This window comes from Malaclemys terrapin, chromosome 24 (assembly GCF_027887155.1).
Source record: "Malaclemys terrapin pileata isolate rMalTer1 chromosome 24, rMalTer1.hap1, whole genome shotgun sequence".
In the NCBI taxonomy this organism is placed as follows: Eukaryota; Metazoa; Chordata; order Testudines; family Emydidae; genus Malaclemys; species Malaclemys terrapin.
The window spans coordinates 9,018,789-9,039,029 of NC_071528.1; the positions used below are offsets into that span (position 1 = coordinate 9,018,789).

General features: G+C 50.1%; 1 protein-coding gene across 1 annotated transcript; it reads right to left on the reverse strand.

Moving 5' to 3' along the window:
- Positions 1–5,120: 5,120 nt before the first annotated feature.
- On the reverse strand, positions 5,121–16,867 carry EEF2 (eukaryotic translation elongation factor 2). The gene is made up of 15 exons (XM_054013277.1): positions 16,757–16,867; positions 15,242–15,456; positions 14,282–14,463; positions 13,980–14,191; positions 12,654–12,832; positions 11,933–12,038; positions 11,455–11,568; positions 11,120–11,258; positions 10,496–10,691; positions 9,959–10,217; positions 8,257–8,364; positions 7,274–7,627; positions 6,582–6,764; positions 6,344–6,476; positions 5,121–5,923 (listed from the first exon to the last, which is right to left on the reverse strand). Exons 1-15 carry the CDS (start codon positions 16,757–16,759, stop codon positions 5,730–5,732), a joined length of 2,577 nt encoding a protein of 858 aa, XP_053869252.1. The 5' UTR covers positions 16,760–16,867; the 3' UTR covers positions 5,121–5,729.
- Positions 16,868–20,241: the final 3,374 nt, after the last annotated feature.

Below are 20,241 nucleotides of genomic sequence, written 5' to 3' on the forward strand. Positions count from 1 at the left end.
CACCGGGCAAAGCCTCGCGCTGGGGGGGGGGGCTGCAGCTCCGAGCCAGGCCGGGATTCCCCGGAACCCCCTCCCCTCCCCCCCCCCCTTCCGGGGCTCCCCCCTGGACCCCCGGCCCCATCCCCCCCTCCTCCTCTGGGGTTCGCCCGGGGACCCCCGGCCCTATCCCTCCCCCTGGGCAGCGGGGCTCCCCTATCCGCCCCCCCACTCCTAGACCCCCTCCTGCCCCACTGCACTCTACCACCCCCAGTCCCCCGGGTTCCTAGTGCCCCCCGTGGCCTGGCTGCTGCTGCCCACCCCCCACCCCCGTTCTCACATCCCTTCCTCCGTTGTTCCTCGCCATGTGCTGACGTGGCCCAGCCCTAGAGAGATCCGCACCCCCTTCTCCAGGGGAGGGGAGGGGGGCTCACCCCACCCCCGTACCGCACACCCCTTCTCCAGGGGCTCACCCCACCCCCGTACCGCACACCCCTTCTCCAGAGGAGGGGGGCTCACCCCACCCCCGTACTGCACACCCCTTCTCCAGGGGAGGGGAGGGGGGCTTACCCCCCCCCGTACCGCACACCCCCTTCTCCAGGGGAGGGGGGCTCACCCCACCCCCGTACCGCACACCCCCTTCTCCAGGGGAGGGGAGGGGGGCTCACCCCACCCCCGTACCGCACACCCCTTCTCCAGGGGAGGGGGGCTCACCCCACCCCCGTACCGCACACCCCCTTCTTCAGGGGAGGGGAGGGGGGCTCACCCCCCCCGTACCGCACACACCCTTCTCCAGGGGAGGGGGGCTCACCCCACCCCCGTACCGCACACCCCTTCTCCAGGGGAGGGGAGGGGGGCTCACCCCCCCCGTACCGCACACCCCTTCTCCAGGGGAGGGGGGCTCACCCCACCCCCGTACCGCACACCCCTTCTCCAGGGGAGGGGGGCTCACCCCACCCCCGTACCGCACACCCCCTTCTCCAGGGGAGGGGAGGGGGGCTCACCCCACCCCTGTACCGCACACCCCTTCTCCAGGGGAGGGGGGCTCACCCCACCCCCGTACCGCACACCCCTTCTCCAGGGGAGGGGGGCTCACCCCACCCCCGTACTGCACACCCCCTTCTCCAGGGGAGGGGAGGGGGGCTCACCCCACCCCCGTACCGCACACCCCCTTCTCCAGGAGAGGGGGGCTCCCCTCCACCTCAGTCACAGAAAACACGCAGGAGCCAGACGCACTTCTGTCTGTTTTAACCCTTGCAAACAGACACGCTCCTCCATGCGCCAGGCTGCAGTGGGGCTGGACTCCCAGCCTCCACGGGGCGTTTTAGGCCCAGCTCAAGGACTGCTGTGTATCAGTGTCTAACAGCTGCTGAACTGGGAGATCAGAGCAGGACCTCCCTGCCTTTCCACACCCACAATGTTCCAGGGCGGCAGAGCCAGCGACAGACATGGAGGTGGTTAGTCACATGGGTGGGGATTTTTAAACCGTTCTTCTTAACTATACAATTTAAGAACAGAGGCCCTGTCCGCACTGCTTGGGTGAACCCATGGCACTTACCGTATGGGAAAGTTTGCCCCAGGGTCCTTCCATCTCCCCCTCCCACATTTTGGTGTAGCCTTTTATGTCCTATGGAAGAGGTGGTTGCACTGGCTTGGAAGCTGTTTGGGGCAGGGACCATCTTGAAAGGTACATGTAATTTTAACACTATTTCACCTTTTGGTGCTTTTCATCCATAGATTTCCAAGTCCTTTCCAATGGTATTGTACTGGCAAGTGTCCTTAACCGCTGCAGGTGTGTCCATTTATTGTGAGTCTTTGGGTTCAACATGAGAGCCCCTGGACTCTTCATTCCCCAAGTTTAATATTAAGCTCCCAGGGTGAGCAGTAAAGACCACGCACACTTGCACCGCGTTTTGCGCAGAATGCAGCAGACAGAGTTGTTGCTGCTGTTTCTTCAAACACCTCTCCGTGCTGGGCTGACACAGCAATGTTTGAACAGAACATGTTTCTCAAATGCTAAAAAAAAAAACCGATTCCTCCTGAAATTTCTGAGCCAAATCCCACATTTTTATTTGACCGCACAGAAGCCATGTTCTTGAAGGTGACTGCCCACCTCCTCTCCTGTAGAATTGTGCTAAGAGTCAGCTGGATTAACCGCTCTCAGGAGCACAACAGGGAGCCCAAACATCTACACTGCAGTTTTATACCGCCCCCCCCCCCCCAGCCCAAGTCAGCTGACACAGGCCAGCTCTGTTGTATTGCAAATTAAACATGCTACGAACAATCAAACTTAAGAGTAAGAGCTACTCCTTTGCCTTTGAACGTGGGACTTGGCTTCACTCCACTCAAGCAGGGGGCCACACTGCAAAACACCGATTGGATGGGTAGCAGATAAATTGTAACTCAAGCTACTGCACCCCCACCATGGAATTAGTTGGACCACCAGCAGCAGTTGAATTTAACCCATGCTAGGGTGACCAGACAGCAAGTGTGAAAAATCAGGACAGGGGGTGGGGGGCAATAGGAGCCTATATAAGAAAAAGACCCCAAAATCAGGACTGTCCCTATAAAATCAGGACATCTGGTCACCCTAACCCACACTGATGGGCCAGTTAGCTGGAGCTTAAGATATCCTTAATTTGTTGTAGAGGTGAGCATGGAGGGCCATCGTGTTACAGACCAAACTCTAGTTGCCGTTCATACTAACAGTACGGTGAAGATAAGCCCAGGAAGAAGATGGTAAGTACCTATGTGAGTGAGCTCAGTACACCCACCTACAGTTAGCAGTAGGAGTTGCATCAGTAGGGATGACATAGGCAAGGCAGGTGAGGTAATATTGGACCAGCTGTTGGTGAGAGAGAGAGAAGCTTTCAGAGCTCTTCTTCAGGTCTGGAAAAGATCTTCCATTCAAGGGGGAGTGGCCCATTAACACCACTGCAGTCATAGGACAAAAAGAGGGGGTGGGGGGGGGTGGGTTACAGATTATTGTAATCAATAAATCCAGTGTCTGTTCAGTGCGTGATTTTTAGGGCTGGTCTACACTGGGGGGAGGAATCGATCTAAGATATGCAACTTCAGCTATGAGAATAGCGTAGCTGAAGTCAAAGTATCTTAATCGATTTACCTTGGGTCCTCACAGCACGGGATCGATGGTCGCAGCTCCCTCGTCGACTCCGCTACCGCCACTCACTCTGGTGGAGTTCTGGAGTGTGCATTCGGGGATTGTTATATTGTGTCTTAATGAGATGCGATATATTGATCCCCGATAAATCGATCGCTACCCGATACGGCAGGTAGTGTGGATGTACCCTTAGTGTCTAGCAGAGTAATGAATTTAAGCTCCCAGGCTTCTCTTTTGAAAGCATTGTGCAGGCTTCTAGATGGATGAGGACTGAGAGGTCAGAGATTGCTTTGTGGGAAAAAATATTCACCCCTAAGTAAGGTTAGGATTCTGTCATGGCTATTTTTAGTAGAAGTCAGGGACAGGTCCTGGGCCATAAACAAAAATTCATGGAAGCCCATGACCTGTCCCTGACTTTTACTAAAAATACCCAGCAGGAGGATGGACAGAGCACTGCTTGCAGCTACTCAATCCCCACCACTGCTGCTGCACTAACCCCAGCCAATGCTCTGGCAGGCCAGGGACCGCCGCTCCAGTGGACTCAGGGCTAGCTGCCGGTCAGCTCTTTGGCATCCCCAGACTTGGCCTGTGGCTGACTGCTGATCCAGCCCTGCCCAAACAGATGACACTGAGATCCCAAAAAGTCACCGAATCTGTAACTGAATCATATGCTTAACCATAGGTGATAGGGTGTTTTTGTCTTATTTTCCTAGGGGAGTTCATTCAAGAGCATAGCGATTGTCTGGTTTTGCCCACTTAGTGTTATTGGGGCATTTGGCACACTGCATGAGGTATACCACCTATTGTGATGGGCATGCGTAGGATCCATTGAGCTTGAAAGGTTTGTTGATCATTGTAGCGGTGGAGTTGGCTGTAGATTTTGCATCTATACTTCTGGCATGTCCTGGTCAGTGGGGAGCCTGCTGCTGATGAGTTTGAAGAGTGAAGGTATGTCTGAAGGCCAGAAGTGGTGGGTCCAGAAAAGATTGTTCAGAATGTTTAAAGGCCACTTCATCTTGAATGGTCCCTTCTGTGTGCTAACTACTTACACTGATCTATCTGTTCCACCTTGCATTTTGCTGCCACAGTGGGAGTACATTTCCCAGAAGAGCTCTGTGTGGCTCATCAGAAGGTGATCCAATAAAAAATATTACCTTATTCACTTTGTCTTTAATATCCTGGGACTGATGTGGCAACTACACCCCATACACAAGACAGACAGTTCTGTGCATTCCTTACATCAGTTTCACAACCACCCCCCCAACACACTTAAGGACTTGACTACAAGAAAAGTTGCAGCAGTTTCCATTTTAAACCGGTGCCGCTTTTTGGACAGAAGAGTCCTAAACCCTGTAGGACAGGATTAAATAGTAATCAAGTGCTAGCAAACAGTCCATGACTTGTATATAGCATGAAGGGAATGCACCTCTTGACAACCATGGCAGAAACAAACCGTTCAGGTTGGACCCCACCGTGCTACCTTACTGGATTCCATGCAACCTCTGCCATACAGATTTCCTGCTAACCCTGAATCAGTCCTAGGTTTGATTAGCTTCTCCCAGTGAGCATTGAGCTGTGCTCAGACTTTCCCGACTGGGAAAAGTAGCAGTTAGAACAAGCTGGAGTGACATTCTTGTACTTGAAGTTAAAGATTAACATTTGTTGTAGTCGTGGGACTACATATTTGTCTGATCTTCAAGGGCTTTCCTGATTGAGAGGCCTGCTTAGAGCTGAGGCCAGATACAGATAATGCCCACGCAGATGTGTAGTGCAATAAGTTGCAGATTTCTCTACCACCAGTCTTTTTCCACAGCCCATTCTATACAAGCCCCTGGCTGAGCCTGGCAGTTATACCAGAGACATCTCTCCCCTAGGAATGAGGATGATGCTATTTGCTTTAAGACACCCCAGCCCAGCTGCCATGGCTCCCTAATGAAGGGAGGCTAGATTCAGTCCCCCTGCTAGAGCTTGAAGGTTTCCTCTCTGCTGGACTGAAGTGAAACTGAACAAGAATCCAGCTGAATACTCATCACCATATCAAATTTATTATTCCAGTGGCACTAATACATTTGTTGATGTTCATGATGACAATCACACTGCACAAGATCTTCCTGCCTTTGAGTTTCTGCCCAACTAGAAGTCCCCTTACACATCCCCCTCCCCTAAAAAACAAAACAAAAAAGCATACTAGAGACCCTTAACTCAAGCAAACCCTCTTACTGCAATGTTTTGCTTGGATTGCAAGCTGTTGGGCATTATGAATTTCCCCCTTTGAAGAGGCAGGCACCCTCTTACCCCACCCCTTTTGCCCAATCCCTGCAGAGAGGAAAACATCTTTCCTGTGTGTCAAATAAATATGGAACTGGGCAACTTGAGTTGCATCAAGTGGAAATGTTTTTAAGTTACAATGGCACCAAGTGGGGCCCCAATGAGTCATGTGCAACACAGAAACCTATAAGGCTGAATATCAATGTGTTTTTCTGAAAGTCTCAAATTGCTATGAAACTGATTAAGTATAATGCAAAGAGATGGTCACTGCAGTCTACAGTTGCCTGCTGCATTTGATGTTATGCTAGTTAGTTTATTCAGAGTCCAACAACAGTGATTTTAAAGTGGTATTGGGGGGTAGTTTTTACAATTTGTCCAGGAAGTTGTCTAGTGCCGGGATGCCTTCCTTCAGCCCTTTGCGTTTGCGGGTCTCAGCCACGACCTGGCAAGGACGGCTAGTGTTGTCAAAAGGGTCCCCAGGCAAGATCTGCCAGTGATCGAACACACACTGGGGAAAGGCCTGGCCACCTGTGTTGGATCTCAAGTCAGCTGTAAAACCTACGGAGGAAAAAAAGGTCCATTGGGATAAGAGCATAGAGAGAAGTGCATGTTTGATTATGAGGTTCTGAGATAGTGACAGAACCAAATAGGAACACAAAGAGCAAACCAAGTATTTTCCAAGATAGATTAGAGTGCATGGTATTTAAGCCCCAAGAAACCACTGTTATGTTCCAGTCACTTGAGGGTGGAGAGAGAGAGAGAGAGAGAGTTAGTTAGTTCAGGCTCAAACGAAGAGGAGGTTAAGGGAAGAATGCAACTACTAGGTCTATGCACCATGACCCTGTGAAGGAAGTAGTCACCTGGGAAGACCCATCTCTAACATTCTAGAGGTCAGTACATGCTATGTGGAGCTCTAGCAGAAGTTCCTAGGCTTGTAGAAGGAATCAGATGACCAAGAACAACGTGAAGGTCACTTACCAAAAGATTCGTTGACAGGCAGGTAGGCCTTAACAACGAACATGGGAGTGCCTGCCACCTGGGATTCCTCGAAGACATGGCCTCGCTTCCTGTTCAGGACACCATAGATCCCACCAACTACTTGTTCTGGACACTGGTACACAGAAAGTTTGTATTACAGGCATTGCTTTCATCTTAAGCTTAAAGGACTGACATTTTAATTGTAGGTTAGATCTGAAGCTAAGCAAAGTGTAAGTACCTGGATCTCTACAAGGTAGATGGGCTCCATAAGTCTTGGCTGAGCAGTGAGCACACAGGCATACAGGCACCTCCTGGCAGTAGGGATGATCTGCCCACCACCACGGTGAATGGCATCAGCGTGCAGGGTCACGTCGTGCACATCAAAGCGGACTCCACGCATGTTCTCCTCACACAGAGCTCCCTGGAAGAGAGCAAAGCCCAGATATCAGCGGCCAGCTGAGAGATTCTCCAGGCCCCTCACTAGGTCCTGTAGAGCTTTGCAAACAGTTCTCTAGCAGGGGCATGCTAGGTGACAAATCTATTAACAGCAATGAGCTAGAAACAAATGCCACTCCTGGCTCAGAATCAGTGTCTCATACGGGCCAAACATTTACCTATGGCACGTTCTATATATCCAGGTGCCAAAGCAAGGTACTGCCAAGAGTAACTGTGGGCCTGGCCTATCAGAATCTTTGTTAAATGGAGAGTCTCCTCTATTTTATGGGATGAAATTAAAGGCAATTTTAGCAGCTGCATCAAGATATGCCAGGTCAATGTTAGTTGCCCATGGGAGGTCTGCAGTATGTTGCACTGCCATACTAGTGATCCACCTAGGACCTTGGGAGGAGAGGGGAGGGAGGAAGGAAGAGGAGAAGAGGCAGGAAGGCAACAAATTCCTGGTTTTGATCAATAGCAGTTTACTGCACCTACCTCCTTAGTAGCCCACTGGAAGCCAGCCACAACACTGTCCTTGATTTCATTCAGGTACTGCACTCCCTTGGTGATGTCAGTCAGGATGTTGGGGCCAGTGCCATCTGGACCAAAGCACCAAATTTTACGGGCTTCAGTAACATCCCACTCATACTTCTCAGCTAGGTAGCGTGCACGCTGCTTCAGCTCCTGACGGGAAGAGACGTCGCCTTTGTCGATATCCTCAGCCAATCCATCTGGGAAAGGTCGGGCCTTCATGTACAGCCTGTTGTGCTTGTTGGGGGACTTGGAAAGGCACAGCACGTCAGATTCCTCACTGACCGTCTCACGGTAAGACACGACAGGGTCAGATTTCTGCAGACAACCAGTCACCAGTTAGTTCCAGAGGATTTGGAAAGAGTAAAGCAATACAGTCACTTAACTGAGCTGTGAAGTCTATTCTACACCCACAAGCCATACGAAAGGCCTCTGAAGTGCAAGACTGTATCCAGCACAGAAAGTTTAGCAGGACATCCAATCAGCATTATTAATATGCCAGAAACACAAGACAACTGTTACTACTCCGAAGTGTTCGCTGCACTAGACATCAGCTACCCTTTTGTAGCAGACTCACTCATTTTAGGCATCTGTCCCCATTTTATAGATTAGCACGCACACACACACCCCCCCCTAATGAAAGCAGAATTAGGAGAAGTCAGTGACTCAGCTGGGTTAGAAACACCTGACTCAGCCCTATGGTCAGTCCACTAGCCACAGCGCCTCTGTAGTGGAGACAGTGTATGCCACACCCTGCTGCAGCCTCATGGATTTGCTACCTACACAGCTACTGCGCTTCCCATCATGAAGACAACAGCTTCAGCAGTTGTATTTGTTCCCAGTAATCCAGGATTTCAGACTGACTAGATCTGCAGCCATTTCAGCCACTCAGCCTTCAGTTGAGTTCTTCTGGGCTTAGACCAAGAGGGAAGATGTGGCAGATTTACCTTAATTGGAATGCATGCATGGTCCTCTTCCAGATCCTTCAGGCAGATCTCCAAATGCAGCTCTCCTGCACCAGCAATGATGTGCTCTCCAGACTCTTCAATGATGCACTGAAACAAAGTGACCAGTCATGCAATGGGGTGGGGGAGGAGACTCCTGACTAGGACTCCATTAAAGCACCTGTGTGTACTGGTCTATATTGTTAAAAGTCACTTCAGATGTTGGATCTTTACACACATCAACTGATTTACAGCTTGCATTGGGGGGCGGGGGAAATTGGTGGTGGCCCAGCAAGGTTGACAAGTCTTTTCACTGAAGAGGATATTTGCCAGGGCAATAGTTTTCTGCCTCTGAACAGGAGAAGCAGAGATGCTGTGGTTTCAAGGGCTTTGAAGTCCCTTCCTCTGACTGGAAGAGGAATTAACCATTGCAATGGATGTCATGGCAAGTTACATGAGATCCTCAAGGTGTTTTCTACGTTCTGTTAAGGACTTAGATAGAAGCTGTATGTAGCATCAGGTGGCAAAAAGTTCTGCACACCACATGCTTTGTTCCAGTCTTTCATCAGCCCTTCAATGCACGTCCCCTCAATATGTATACAGCGGATAGTGACCTGTTAACTAAATCATGCTGTTGAGGATCTTGACTTAGCTCCAGAGTAGCAACCACGGCTGAAGATTACCAGTGATCTTGCCAATGGTCCCCACGTGGTGGAGTATTCAGGGAGATCATTTCACTCCAGCCAGAGATCTAGTTGATCCCAACCCAGGGGTAGTCAAGAGGCAGACCATGGGCCAAATCCAACTGATGAACACTTTTGAATGTACTGCAAATTTGTTATTTTTTTATTTTCTCTAGAGCAGGGGTGGGCAATCTACAGCCCACAGGCCAGATCCAGCCCTCGAGCTCCCACTGGGGAGCGGGGTCTGGGGCTTTCCCTGCTCTGGCGCTCCAGCCAGAAAGCAGGGTCAGGGGCCGATCCACACAGCTCCCAGAAGCAGCAGCATGACCCCCCCCCCCCTCCAGCTCCTACATATGGGGCAGCCAGGGGGCTCTGCTCTGCATGCTGCCCCTGCAGCTCCCATTGGCTGGGAGCTGCAGGGGCAGTGCCTGCAGATGGGGGAGCGTGCAGAGCTGCCTGGCCATGCAGGAGCCAGAGAAGGGACATACTGCTGCTTCTGAGAGCCTCCCCCCTGTGCCCCAATCCCCTGCTGCAGCCCTGATCCCCCTCCCACCCTCTGAACCCCTGGGTCCCAGCCCAGAGCACCCTTCTGCACCCCAAATGCCTTATCCCCAGCCTGCACCCCCAACCAGAGCCCTCACCCCCTCCTGCACTCCAACCCCAGTTTTGTGAGCATTCATGGCCTGCCATATAATTTCCATTTCCAGATGTGGGCCTCAGGCCAAAGAGTTTGCCCACCCCTGCTCTAGAGTCTGGACTGCGACCAAAATAAATAAATCCATTATCCCCGGCCCATGCTTCCATGGCATGCTACAGGTTTCAGCCAAGTGAAGGCCTTCACGTGGAGGAGTTTTGGAAGCTCTCTGCCAGTATTCCCTCAATCTCTTCTACTCAAATATTGCGGCTCGGGAAGATGAGAAAACATGGTTCCTCTATGGTACTGGGCTGTGTCATTACGGACAATACTCCAACAGATCTCCAAGCAACTGCTATTGAAGAGAGTTTCCTCAGAGGACCCTTACCTGCACCATAGGGTCAGACTTGGCCAAACGCTTCAGTCCTTCTACTAGCTTGGGCAGGTCAGCAGGGTTCTTTGCTTCAACAGCCACACGCACTACCGGGCTGACGCTGAACTTCATCACTCTCATGTTGTGAGCATGCTCAAAGGTGGTGATTGTTCCGGTCTTGACCAGGTACTGGTCAACACCGACCAGCCCAACGATGTTACCACAAGGCACGTCCTCAATGGGTTCAACATAGCGGCCCATCATAAGAATGGTCCTGGGTTAAGAAAAACTTGAGTGAATCTGGATGGTTCCTTAGAAAGGATCCCAGCCTAGAAGTGACAGGTTTGCATAGGAACACTAGATGCCTTGTCTCTTGATTGAGTAGACCAGTGAGGGGCACAAAAAGGCCACTGAAGACACAAAGAAACATCAGGAAGCTACTAAACTGTCACACCAAGTGCTGGGAATGTAGACGTAAATATGGAACCTGCATCGAAAAAATAAGGCATTAAATCTAATCTCAACATGGGATCAATCCCTGCCTTTACTGACCTTTGGATTGGTTTCAGGTACAGATCTTCCTTCTTGCCAGGAGTGTAATTTGGTCCCATGATTCTGACTTTCAAGCCAGTAGAGACGAGACCAGAGAAGACACGTCCAAAAGCATAGAAACGACCTTTGTCTGAGGTTGGCACCATTTTAGAGATGTACATCATCAGGGGCCCTTTGGGGTCACAGTTCTTAATACCTGGGAAAGAAGCAGCGATCAGTGCTGACCTGTGGTCCTTTCTTCCACTCCTAGTGCTCTGCGCTTGGAGCAAGGTAATCACTCAGATGGAATGCAGCGGTTGTGACACTGGCCTGCTGGCTACCAGCCAGGTAGTTGGCTAGCCCAACTGGCAAGGAAAAGCCATATGCCAAGAGATCATTGTAATTAACAGACTGAGCCTTTAGTATACACTCTGGCTACTATCCAGGTACTCTGCTAGCCCAGCTATCCACAGGAAAGCCGCTCACTAATGAGCTGGTCTGATCCACACTACAAAGGTTGCAGGTGCAGGAATTACAACTTCAGCCCAGCTGTATACTTGTTTGCTTTTCAACAAGCAGCTCTGGGCATTTTAGAGCCTTAATGCAGTTATGCTCCTGCACACTACAACTACAAGTGCTTCATACCCATGGCAGCCTCGTCGTCAGGGGGGCCCTCGTACAGCAGCTCACAGCGGTATTTCTGAGCTGTGACAGGGGAAGGCAGGTGGATGGTGATCATCTGCAGCAGAGCTTCTCCGGCAGGCAGCCAGCGCCTCATCACAGCCTGAAAAAGCAGATTGGAGGCATGAGGCTCAGGCAAACCCGTCTTTGCTCATACTACTGCCAACCTCCCCCTTCCTCCCCCCTTTAAGTTTCTCATCCAAGTTATGCAGACTTAGGTTATCTACCAACAATGTTGAAAGACTAGCTTAGCATCCCACTGCTAGTCTCTTCCCAAGGCAATGCCGGTCAGTTCTTACCTTCAGTAGGGGTTTGCCCTCCTTGTCTTTATCCTCACTGTCAAGTTTGATGTCTAATTTCTCAATCAGTTTAGCAGTCTCCTCTTTCTTGAAGTTCATGATTGCATCAAAGACCTAGCGCAAGAGTTCCAAGTTAGGGGAGAAAGCATCAAGCAACCCAGTTCACAGAGACAGCAGCTCATGCTCATTCTCCAGGGAGAGCCAATAAATGGCAGTTTAACTGCCTTAACAGCAGCCCTTGTATCAGCCAATTAGTAGGTCAGCTGATCAGACACATGGTTTATAAACAGCTTCTTGTCTAGAGAGCAGTAACTCTCCCAGCCCTTACTGCATGGCTCAGCTGTGTTTGTGTCAGATATTTAAAATTTCTTCAAACAGTCAAGTCAGGTCAAAGTGAAGAAATTTTTCCATCATCATGCACACAAAGGAGGCACAGACCACTGGCAGTTAAGAGGAGACGTAGTCCCATGGTAGTTACCTTGAAGATGGGGTCTAGGATCAGCTGGCAGAAAGTCCTGGGCAGTTTCTTTCCATCAGGGTTGGTAGCAGATTTGCTGAACTTGCCAGAAGCAGGATCAAAATATCTAGGGGGGGGAAGAAGGGGGGGGGGATCAGATCAGAGGGGATTGGTTTTTCCATCTTGCAGAATAAGCAGTGCTCATTCTGCTGGCCTTTCAAGATAGAGGGAAGGGTTATCAAGTCAAAGGATCTGTTTTGAAAGGAGTTCACCTCTACCTTCCTGAGATCTAATGCACTTTCAGTCACTTGCTTCAAAAGCAAAACAGAGACAGATCTGCCTGTAGAGTGTATTCCTGATCCCATCCCCCAATATTTGTCTGATTGTATCCAGATTGCAAGTCCTTCATGGGAGGGACTTTAAAGCAGTCAGCACAATAAGCCATCCACCCTAATTAGAATTCCTTCCTTTGGGTGCTACCATACTGTTGCTTCCTTACTCCCAGCCCAGGAGAGTTCAAGTATTCCCCCGGTTCTGGAGATCTACACAGCTGTGTTATACAGGTATTCCCCACCACTGCCTGGTCTGAGTTTACAGGCCACCTCTGTGCTCTGCCATCTCTAGTTATGGGATCACTGCTCCAGCTAGCTGTTTCAAGGTGTAGCTCAGGTAATCCTAGATAGGGCAAGCCCAAGCTCAGAAATCAGCAGCACTAGTAGAACCATGAGCGCAGATCACTTACCTGTCCCCCCACAGCTTCTTCATCATGTCCTCTACCTTCTTGGCACGCTCAGCAGCGCTCAGTTGCCCATCACCCTTTGCAGCAAACTTCGCAACATACATTTCAGCAAACTGTTTCAGGGTGAAAGCCCAGCCGTGCAGGCCAGAACCAAAGCCAACTGTACCTAGCACAGGGTCAATCTGAAAGAGGTCAGAAGAGTAGTGTTGAGGTGAAATTTGTATTGACACCCCCTCCGCCCCCCAAAACTGTGGCAGCTCCACTGATAAGCAAACCCTGCCTTCCATAGAGCTGTAAGCTAATCACCTCCTCTGAAGGGTTAGTTTAGCTGCACATAGGACAGATTGTTCAGCAGGGGAGGTTGCTATTGACTAGGAGACATTTGAGGTCCTACAGCTCTGCCTCAAAAAAACAAACACACAACACCCTAAAACACAAGATCTAGGAGCCCAACTTAGTTCATGCCTCAGTTTCAGCTTTAGTAGTGAGAATCGGATAACAAAACACACAGGTGGTTAACTGAATGTCTTCAGGCCTTCACCAGCTACCTGCATGGATTAGTGATCCAGAGATGTTGTCTGACTACGCTGAGTGATGTGATTAGGGTACCCTTCCCAGTGGATCAACAGCAGGCATCCTAGCTCCGCTACACACTTCCAAGTGTGGTTTCATTAAACATAAGGAAGGGTAAGTGCTTTGGGTGCAAGAGCGAGACTTGGCCAAACAAAAGCTACTGGCTATTAACTGGTTGAAATGCCTCATGACTGGCTGCTGAGTAGAATACTAGAGACCCAGATCGGAAAGATCTTGCCAAACTGATGGAAATTTTGATATGAATGCGTGCTAGTCCATTCAAAGGCGATGCAATTCCTATAATTGTCTATGAATCCATGGTATCCCCCTCCAAGGCACAATTGAGGAGCCTGAGTGCCTAGAAGAACGTTCTACTTGAAAGCGGAGTCCGCCTATACCAGCATAAGGAGAAGCGTGAGATACAAGACCTGATCAAGTGGAAGAGGGTAGCTGATGAGGGTCTCAGTTTGACCAGGAATTTGAGGGATGGTTTGACACTAAGTAGGTCAGATAGCAGTAGGATTAAACCTGTAATTCAGTGCATCCAAACTGAAACATGACTAAGTCAATTGTATTTCAAGCCAACTACCCATACTGTGTTATAGTAAACATTCTTCTAGATCAACAATGTAACCTCCAGAGGAATACAAGAAACTGCTCCTTGCTTCAAAGAGGAAGGATGTCTTTCAAAACACCTGAGGGCAAGCTCTGGACAGTTGTTCACTTGGAATACAGCCCCTTGATTCCTCTCCTTACCATGATGTTTCCCATGGGGCCACCCTCTCCTTCCCCATAGGTAGAAATGATGACGTTGACATTCTCCACAATACGCTGGAAGGTCTGGTACAGCTCTTCTGGCTCCAACTGCAGCTCCAGCAGTGCTCTGTCCATCTTGTTCATCATCAGGACAGGCTTGATCCTCTCAGCAATGGCCTGTCGCAGCACAGTTTCTGTCTGCACACACACACCTGGAAGAGGCAGAAGCTTGGTGATTACGGCTGCAGGACTAGCATGCTATTTCTATAGAACATGCATTTAAATGTGCTACCAGTTCTCACCAGAGACACAGTCTACGACGACCAGGGCACCATCAGTGACACGGAGAGCAGCTGTGACTTCAGAAGAGAAGTCTACGTGTCCAGGAGAGTCAATCAAATTGATCAGGAAACCAGAACCATCCTTGCTCTGCTTGATGAAGGCCAAGTCATTTTCAGACAGCTCATAGAAGAGAGAGATAGCTCTGAAAAATAAAGATACACAAAAGAAGTGCTATATGATAATACTCATCTTTAATGCATTCTATTTCTGGCAATGCATTTATAGCACATTTAGCTTGGGTAGCTCTTAGGCACACTCCTGATAAAAGTTGTTGTTAGAGACCATTAAGTTGCTGACTAAAGAAATGCATTAAACAAGCCAGCTCCAGGGATACCAGTTAACGTAAGTAGATACTAACAGGGAACATTTTAACTTATGATTGCATGAAAGTTTTCCTTTGCTGTTTTGACTACCAAGATAGAGGTAGTAATTGATGCACCAGGTACAAGCCAGTATTTAGTACTCCTACCGCAGTGGGGTTCTCAAACTTTTGTACTGGTGACCCCTTTCACATAGCAAGCCTCTGAGTGTGATGCCCCCCCCTTATAAATTAGGAACACTTTTTTATAGTGTTATTTAACACTATTATAAATGCTGCAGGCAAAGCGGGACTTGGGGTAGAGGCTGACAGCTAGCATCCCCCTCATGTAATAACCTCACGACCCCAAGGGATCCTGACCCCCAGTTTGAGAACCCCTGTCCTACTTCATTTAGACAACACTCACAATGCCATAGGTTGCAGGGAAGTAAGCCTCTGGTGGCAACCAAAGCACTTGATTAAGTAGTTTCTTCTTCCCCCAGCTTAGTATCAGAAACAGAACTAGAACCCAGGAGTTCCTGGGTCCCAACCCTGTGATCAGACCATGACTCAAGGAAGAGAAGCAACTGAACACCAGAATGCTTGAAGGGAAGCAACTTACGTTGACTTGATAGTGATGCACCTTTCCTGCTCATCTTTTCTCGTGTCAGTGAAACGAGTTTCACCAGCACGGGCAGAAGCAATGATACCAGCTTTGCATACCAGGGAGTCAGTCAAGGTGGATTTGCCATGGTCCACATGGGCAATCACAGACATGTTTCGGATATTGGCCTTTTTGTCCATAATGGCCCGAATCTGGTCTACTGTGAAGTTCACCTTGAAGAGAAGGTTATATGATCAGGGGTGAGTTCTTCCAGGAATCCAAACATAGCAGTGCCAAGCTTAGTCACGCTTTAACCGATCGCTCGGCAGACATTACAGGGCAACTCAGAGAAAGCCGAGTTCTCCAGTGCATTCCCATCTAGCTGAATGCCCCAACCAGTGGCTTTTACAATTGCCTTGGGGTGACAATGCCACAGCCTACTAGGCTCTTACAGTCGATAAGTTCCCCTGTAACCCAGTCTTAAGATCATCACTCACATGCCACACCTGTACTCCTACCTATACCCCACACAGCTATCCTGATATTTCACAAAATAAGCCCACTCAGAGCATCTTCTGCATCAGCTCACTCTTTCACAACCCGAGCATCCAAGCGAGGCTTTTACTCCACACTGCAGAGTTACATAAGATCGCTACTACCTCATTGCAGGAAATCTTCCCCCTCCCCCCGGCCTGCAGTACCTCCCTTTGACCAGAGAGGAGAGCCCAGAAACCTCATCCTGGCACTTGCCTTCCCCCACCCCGCCACATCACTCCCAGCCGCCCCACAGCTTCAGGGCTCCACCAAACAAACCCCTTGACAGGAGAGTGGGGCTGGGGAGCCTGCCCGCCTGTCTCTTGGGGGAGGAGGTCGATCAGCATCATGGAGCAACCTGCACAGGCACTGGGCGTACAAGGGCAGGCTCACGCCTACCACCAGCGCTCTGCAAGGAGGCTGGGTAGAGCCAGCAGGCCCCAGAGCCTCCTACCCCCTCCTCAATGGCGCATCCACACCTTGCAGAAGAGGGGGGCAGTCTGTGTCCACTTGCCCAGGGCACAGATCACCCCCCCCAAGGGGGAGGCTAGCAGACCCCGCTGAGCACCCGCCCCAATGCGAGAGGGGCGCACCACTCCCCTGGGGACGGGGAGTCCTTTAACAGGGGCAGCACAGCCCGCTCCAACAGGGGCCAGGGGCGGATCTGCCCTAGAGAAGGGGCACCCCAGACACCCCCCATTAACCCCCCACTCCCCCTTAGGGAGCACTGCCCTGGTTGGCACAAGCCACACCCAGGAAAGGGACGGACACCCTCCTCCCCCTACCCGGCTCCGGGCCCCGCACTTCCCAGGTATGGGGGGGGGGGGGATTTACGGGTCTAGCCCCCCCCTCCCCCCGCACAGGCCGCCCCCGCCCCACCCCCACTTCCCAGGCCGCCCCGTCGCTCGATACCGGCCAGGGGGCGGCCATAACCAGCGGCCCGCCTGGGTCCGGGCCCCCCGCGTCCCCCCAGCCGCCCTCGCGGCGCGGATGGCTCACCATGGTTGCGGATGGCGGCGGATTCTCCGGGAGCGGAGGAAAGGAGGGGACCGGTAATGGCGGCGGCTGCGGCCCTGTCTCGCTGGCGGGGACAGAGCGGGCGGAAGAGAAAGCTGACGTCAACGACCAGCCCTCTTATAGGCCGGAGCCGGCGTAGAGGCGGGGACAGCGGGCTGCTCAAGGCGCATGCGCCAGAGCCTCTCTATTCCCCCCCTGCCCTTAAGGGATCTCTATGGTCCGAAGGGCCTTTAACTAAGAAGGGACATGCTGCAACCACGTGGCTGTACATAGGTGGAGCCCCAGTCGCTAGTCCACTCAAGTCTCCCACAGGGCAGAGGCCCTGGGGCTGCTATAAACGCTACACAGGCGGAGACTTGGGCTGTTTAATCTTTAACATGTTCTATCATTCCATTTATGATTCAAAGCAATACAACAGGGAATAACCAGCTCTCCACTTTTAAAAGTAAAGTAAACGAAGAATAAAACGTGGGTAAGACTTACGAAGGATGGTATTAGATATTGCGGGTTTGATGCATATACATAAGTAACGCATTTCATATTTGCAAGCTCTTTGGGGAACTGGGAATCCCTTAATACTTGTCCCTAACGTGCCCTACTCTGTGGGCGAAATCAACTGCATTTTTAGCTCAGGGTGGTATGGGGAGTTCTGATCTGCGTCACACTCACAACCTAGGGCTAAGGTGCAGGACTGGACCACAGATCCTCTGCAGCTGTTCCTCTAGTTATGGGTCACAGATATATGATCCCACAAAGGGCCCTGCCTGGTGTTCTATTGAAAGCAGTGGGATTCCAGCAAGGCATGAGGATCTGTCCACTCAAATCCCTTTTCAGGACTGGGGCCACATTTCATAGGATACGTGTAAAATATGCTAGTAAAACCACTACATACTGAATGAAAGTGCATTCTGCTTAAAACATTTATCAAGAATACAAGCAAGTCCTGGATGTTGGTTCTGTTTGACACAACGTGATTAAATGGAATTAAGCAAATGAATATAATCCTCTAAGCAAAAAAATTAATTACCGATGATGTTATCGCTATATGACTCACTTCACCATGATGATTAGATAGGACTGTAGTAGTTTGGCTTCTTATACATCAGTTAATTTTTGTTCAGACTCTTGTATAATAAATAACAAACGACCTCTCGTTAAAGTCAATGGGAATTTTGCCATTTACTAAAACTGGAAGGAGAATTGGGTTCTAAGGGAATTCCCAGTACACTTTGGTGAAAACAAGTTATGACTCGGGCTTGTCTACACTGGCAATTAACAGCGCTGCAACTTTCTCGCTCGGGGGTGAAAAAACACCCTCCCTGAGCGCAGCAAGTTGCAGCGCAGTAAAGTGCTAGTGTAAACAGTGCACCGCTGGTAGCTACGCCCCTCGTGGAGCTGTTTTTTTTAGAGCGACCACACAAGGCACGTTAAAGCGTTAAATGTTAAAGTTGTAGAGCTGTCAATGTATCTTGATTCCTACAAAGTACATAACTAAAATGTATACGTTAAATAAAATAACATAATAAGGAATAAGCAGATTAAAATATCTGCTTTTGCATTCTTTGGGCAGTTCACTTCCTTTCATTAAAGGTGTAGGTAATAATACCTCCCTTTCCCTAAAGGAAACTGAGATTCTCTGCTCAGTTTCATCAATTTTACAGCGCCACCATTGACTTGAGTTACCCCAGCATAAAGCAGATGAGAATCAGGACCTCTGAATTAATTTGCAAATTGAGTGCAGCCTGAGATGATTCATAACAGCTCCAGACTATAGCCTGTATACATTATTTCTTGCTTTGGCCCTGATCCTGCAATGAGCTCTGCATGGGCGGACTCCATGTGGAGCCCTGATTAAGTCACAGGCTTGCATCTGTGCTTTGTTCATTGCAGGCTCTCTAGTCCTGTTCTTAAAAGCAAGATGCAAATAAGGGTGTTTTTTAAAAAGCGCCACCCTTTCTTGAAGCACTAACCTTTAGCTCACTGCGTTAACGTTCGATCAGCTGGAAACCGAGACCTGATCTTGCAGTTCCCTAGGCAAGCAAGTAATCCTGCGTGAGCTGTCCCATTGAAGCCTAAGAAACGGCTGCGTGAGTGAAGGTTTTCCGGATTGGGCCCCAGCTTGGTCCATTCCGTCGTTGTAAATCAGAGGAAAAGCCTTTGATTTATCACCCTAAATATACATCTAAAGAGTTCGTGAAAATATAGCACTGCCGATTGCTGGGGGTTGCTTTTAATTTGCAGGCTGAATCTAAGAACCCTTATTCTCCTTGAAACTATTGCCCTCTATAGTGCCGCTGTCAGAGCTTTCAAATGCAGCAGCTGCCAGATGCTTCCAATTCAACAGAAGCTGGAATAATTCAGCACTTCGTGTTCCTTTCTGATATTAACCTCCCCGGATTTTTTTGGCCTCTGTATTTTGTTTTTTTGTATGTTTACTGCTGCATGATTAGCTCCATTATTTCTGTGCTTATAACCAAAATACCAAGGTGGGGGGGGGGCAGGTGGGGAGGCCTCAGAGGCCTGCATTAAATATTGAAGGAGGGGGCGGGGAAGGGAAATTGAAAACCTCTGCAGGGAGCCTGTGCTGCGCATGTACTGCCTGCAAAGAGGAGGGGGCAGCAGCTACACCTACAGGAAGGGAGGTTCTACTGCAAGCCAAGAGCTCCCAGAGGTGTTGCTTTAGCTAGCTCATGTGTTTGCTGGCATGCCAAGAGGGGAGAGCCGGGCTGCTCTGCAGCGCTGTATAAATCATGTGCTAAAGAGAATTATTTTTAGAGCCTCCACTGAAACCTGGCTCTCGGGGGCCTGTGTAAATGGCTCCGTCGTGCGCTTCGATTCTCGCAGGCGTCACCTGTGCAAAGATCTTCGCAGGGGGGGAGATTTCGGCCTGCACCCGGCAGCGCGGGAGGCTTTTAAAATGTCTCCTTGAAACGCACGCTGCAGAACTCCTCCCGCTTTGGCAGAACGGTCAGCTCATTGCAGGTGGAGCAATGGGTGGCCCATATCTGTCTAGTTAGCTGCTGTCAGCGGGCTCATCGCTAGGGTGTCTAAGCACCGATAAAATGAAACATAGCATCTAATGATCTCCGTATCACCATGGTTTTACCCAACTCCCTTAAGTGATCTGGCTTTTTCTCTAGAAGAGCTAGTGCTGGCCTATCTATTCCTTACTAGCATGGATGAGAGGATTGTGCAAACAAATGCATTTTGCCCTGGGCCCTGAAGGATGCAAGCTCATCCTGCTTCATGGCAGGGTGGGGTCCTGGCTCTGTTCCCTTCACAGACCGAGACTAGCTGCAGAAACCTTAAAAAGGCAGGCTCCCCTTAAAGCACATTCACCGCTGGAAGAGGGACAGGTGGCAGGAGCTGCAGAGGGGAAGGCTCTCACAACAACGGTGAAATGGCATGAAGGCACAAAGAGGAGGTTGTTGCTAGATGAAAGGAGGAGCTGAGAGAGGGGTAGAGCG

Bases quoted from the DNA above. Each gene is read 5' to 3' on its own strand.
- EEF2 (XM_054013277.1), bottom strand. The intron at 12,833-13,979 runs GTAAGGAGAGGA...GACCTCTTTCAG, and splicing joins GCCCCATGGGAAACATCATG to ATTGACCCTGTGCTAGGTAC. The intron at 11,569-11,932 runs GTAACTACCATG...CTCTTGCGCTAG, and splicing joins TCCTAGACCCCATCTTCAAG to GTCTTTGATGCAATCATGAA.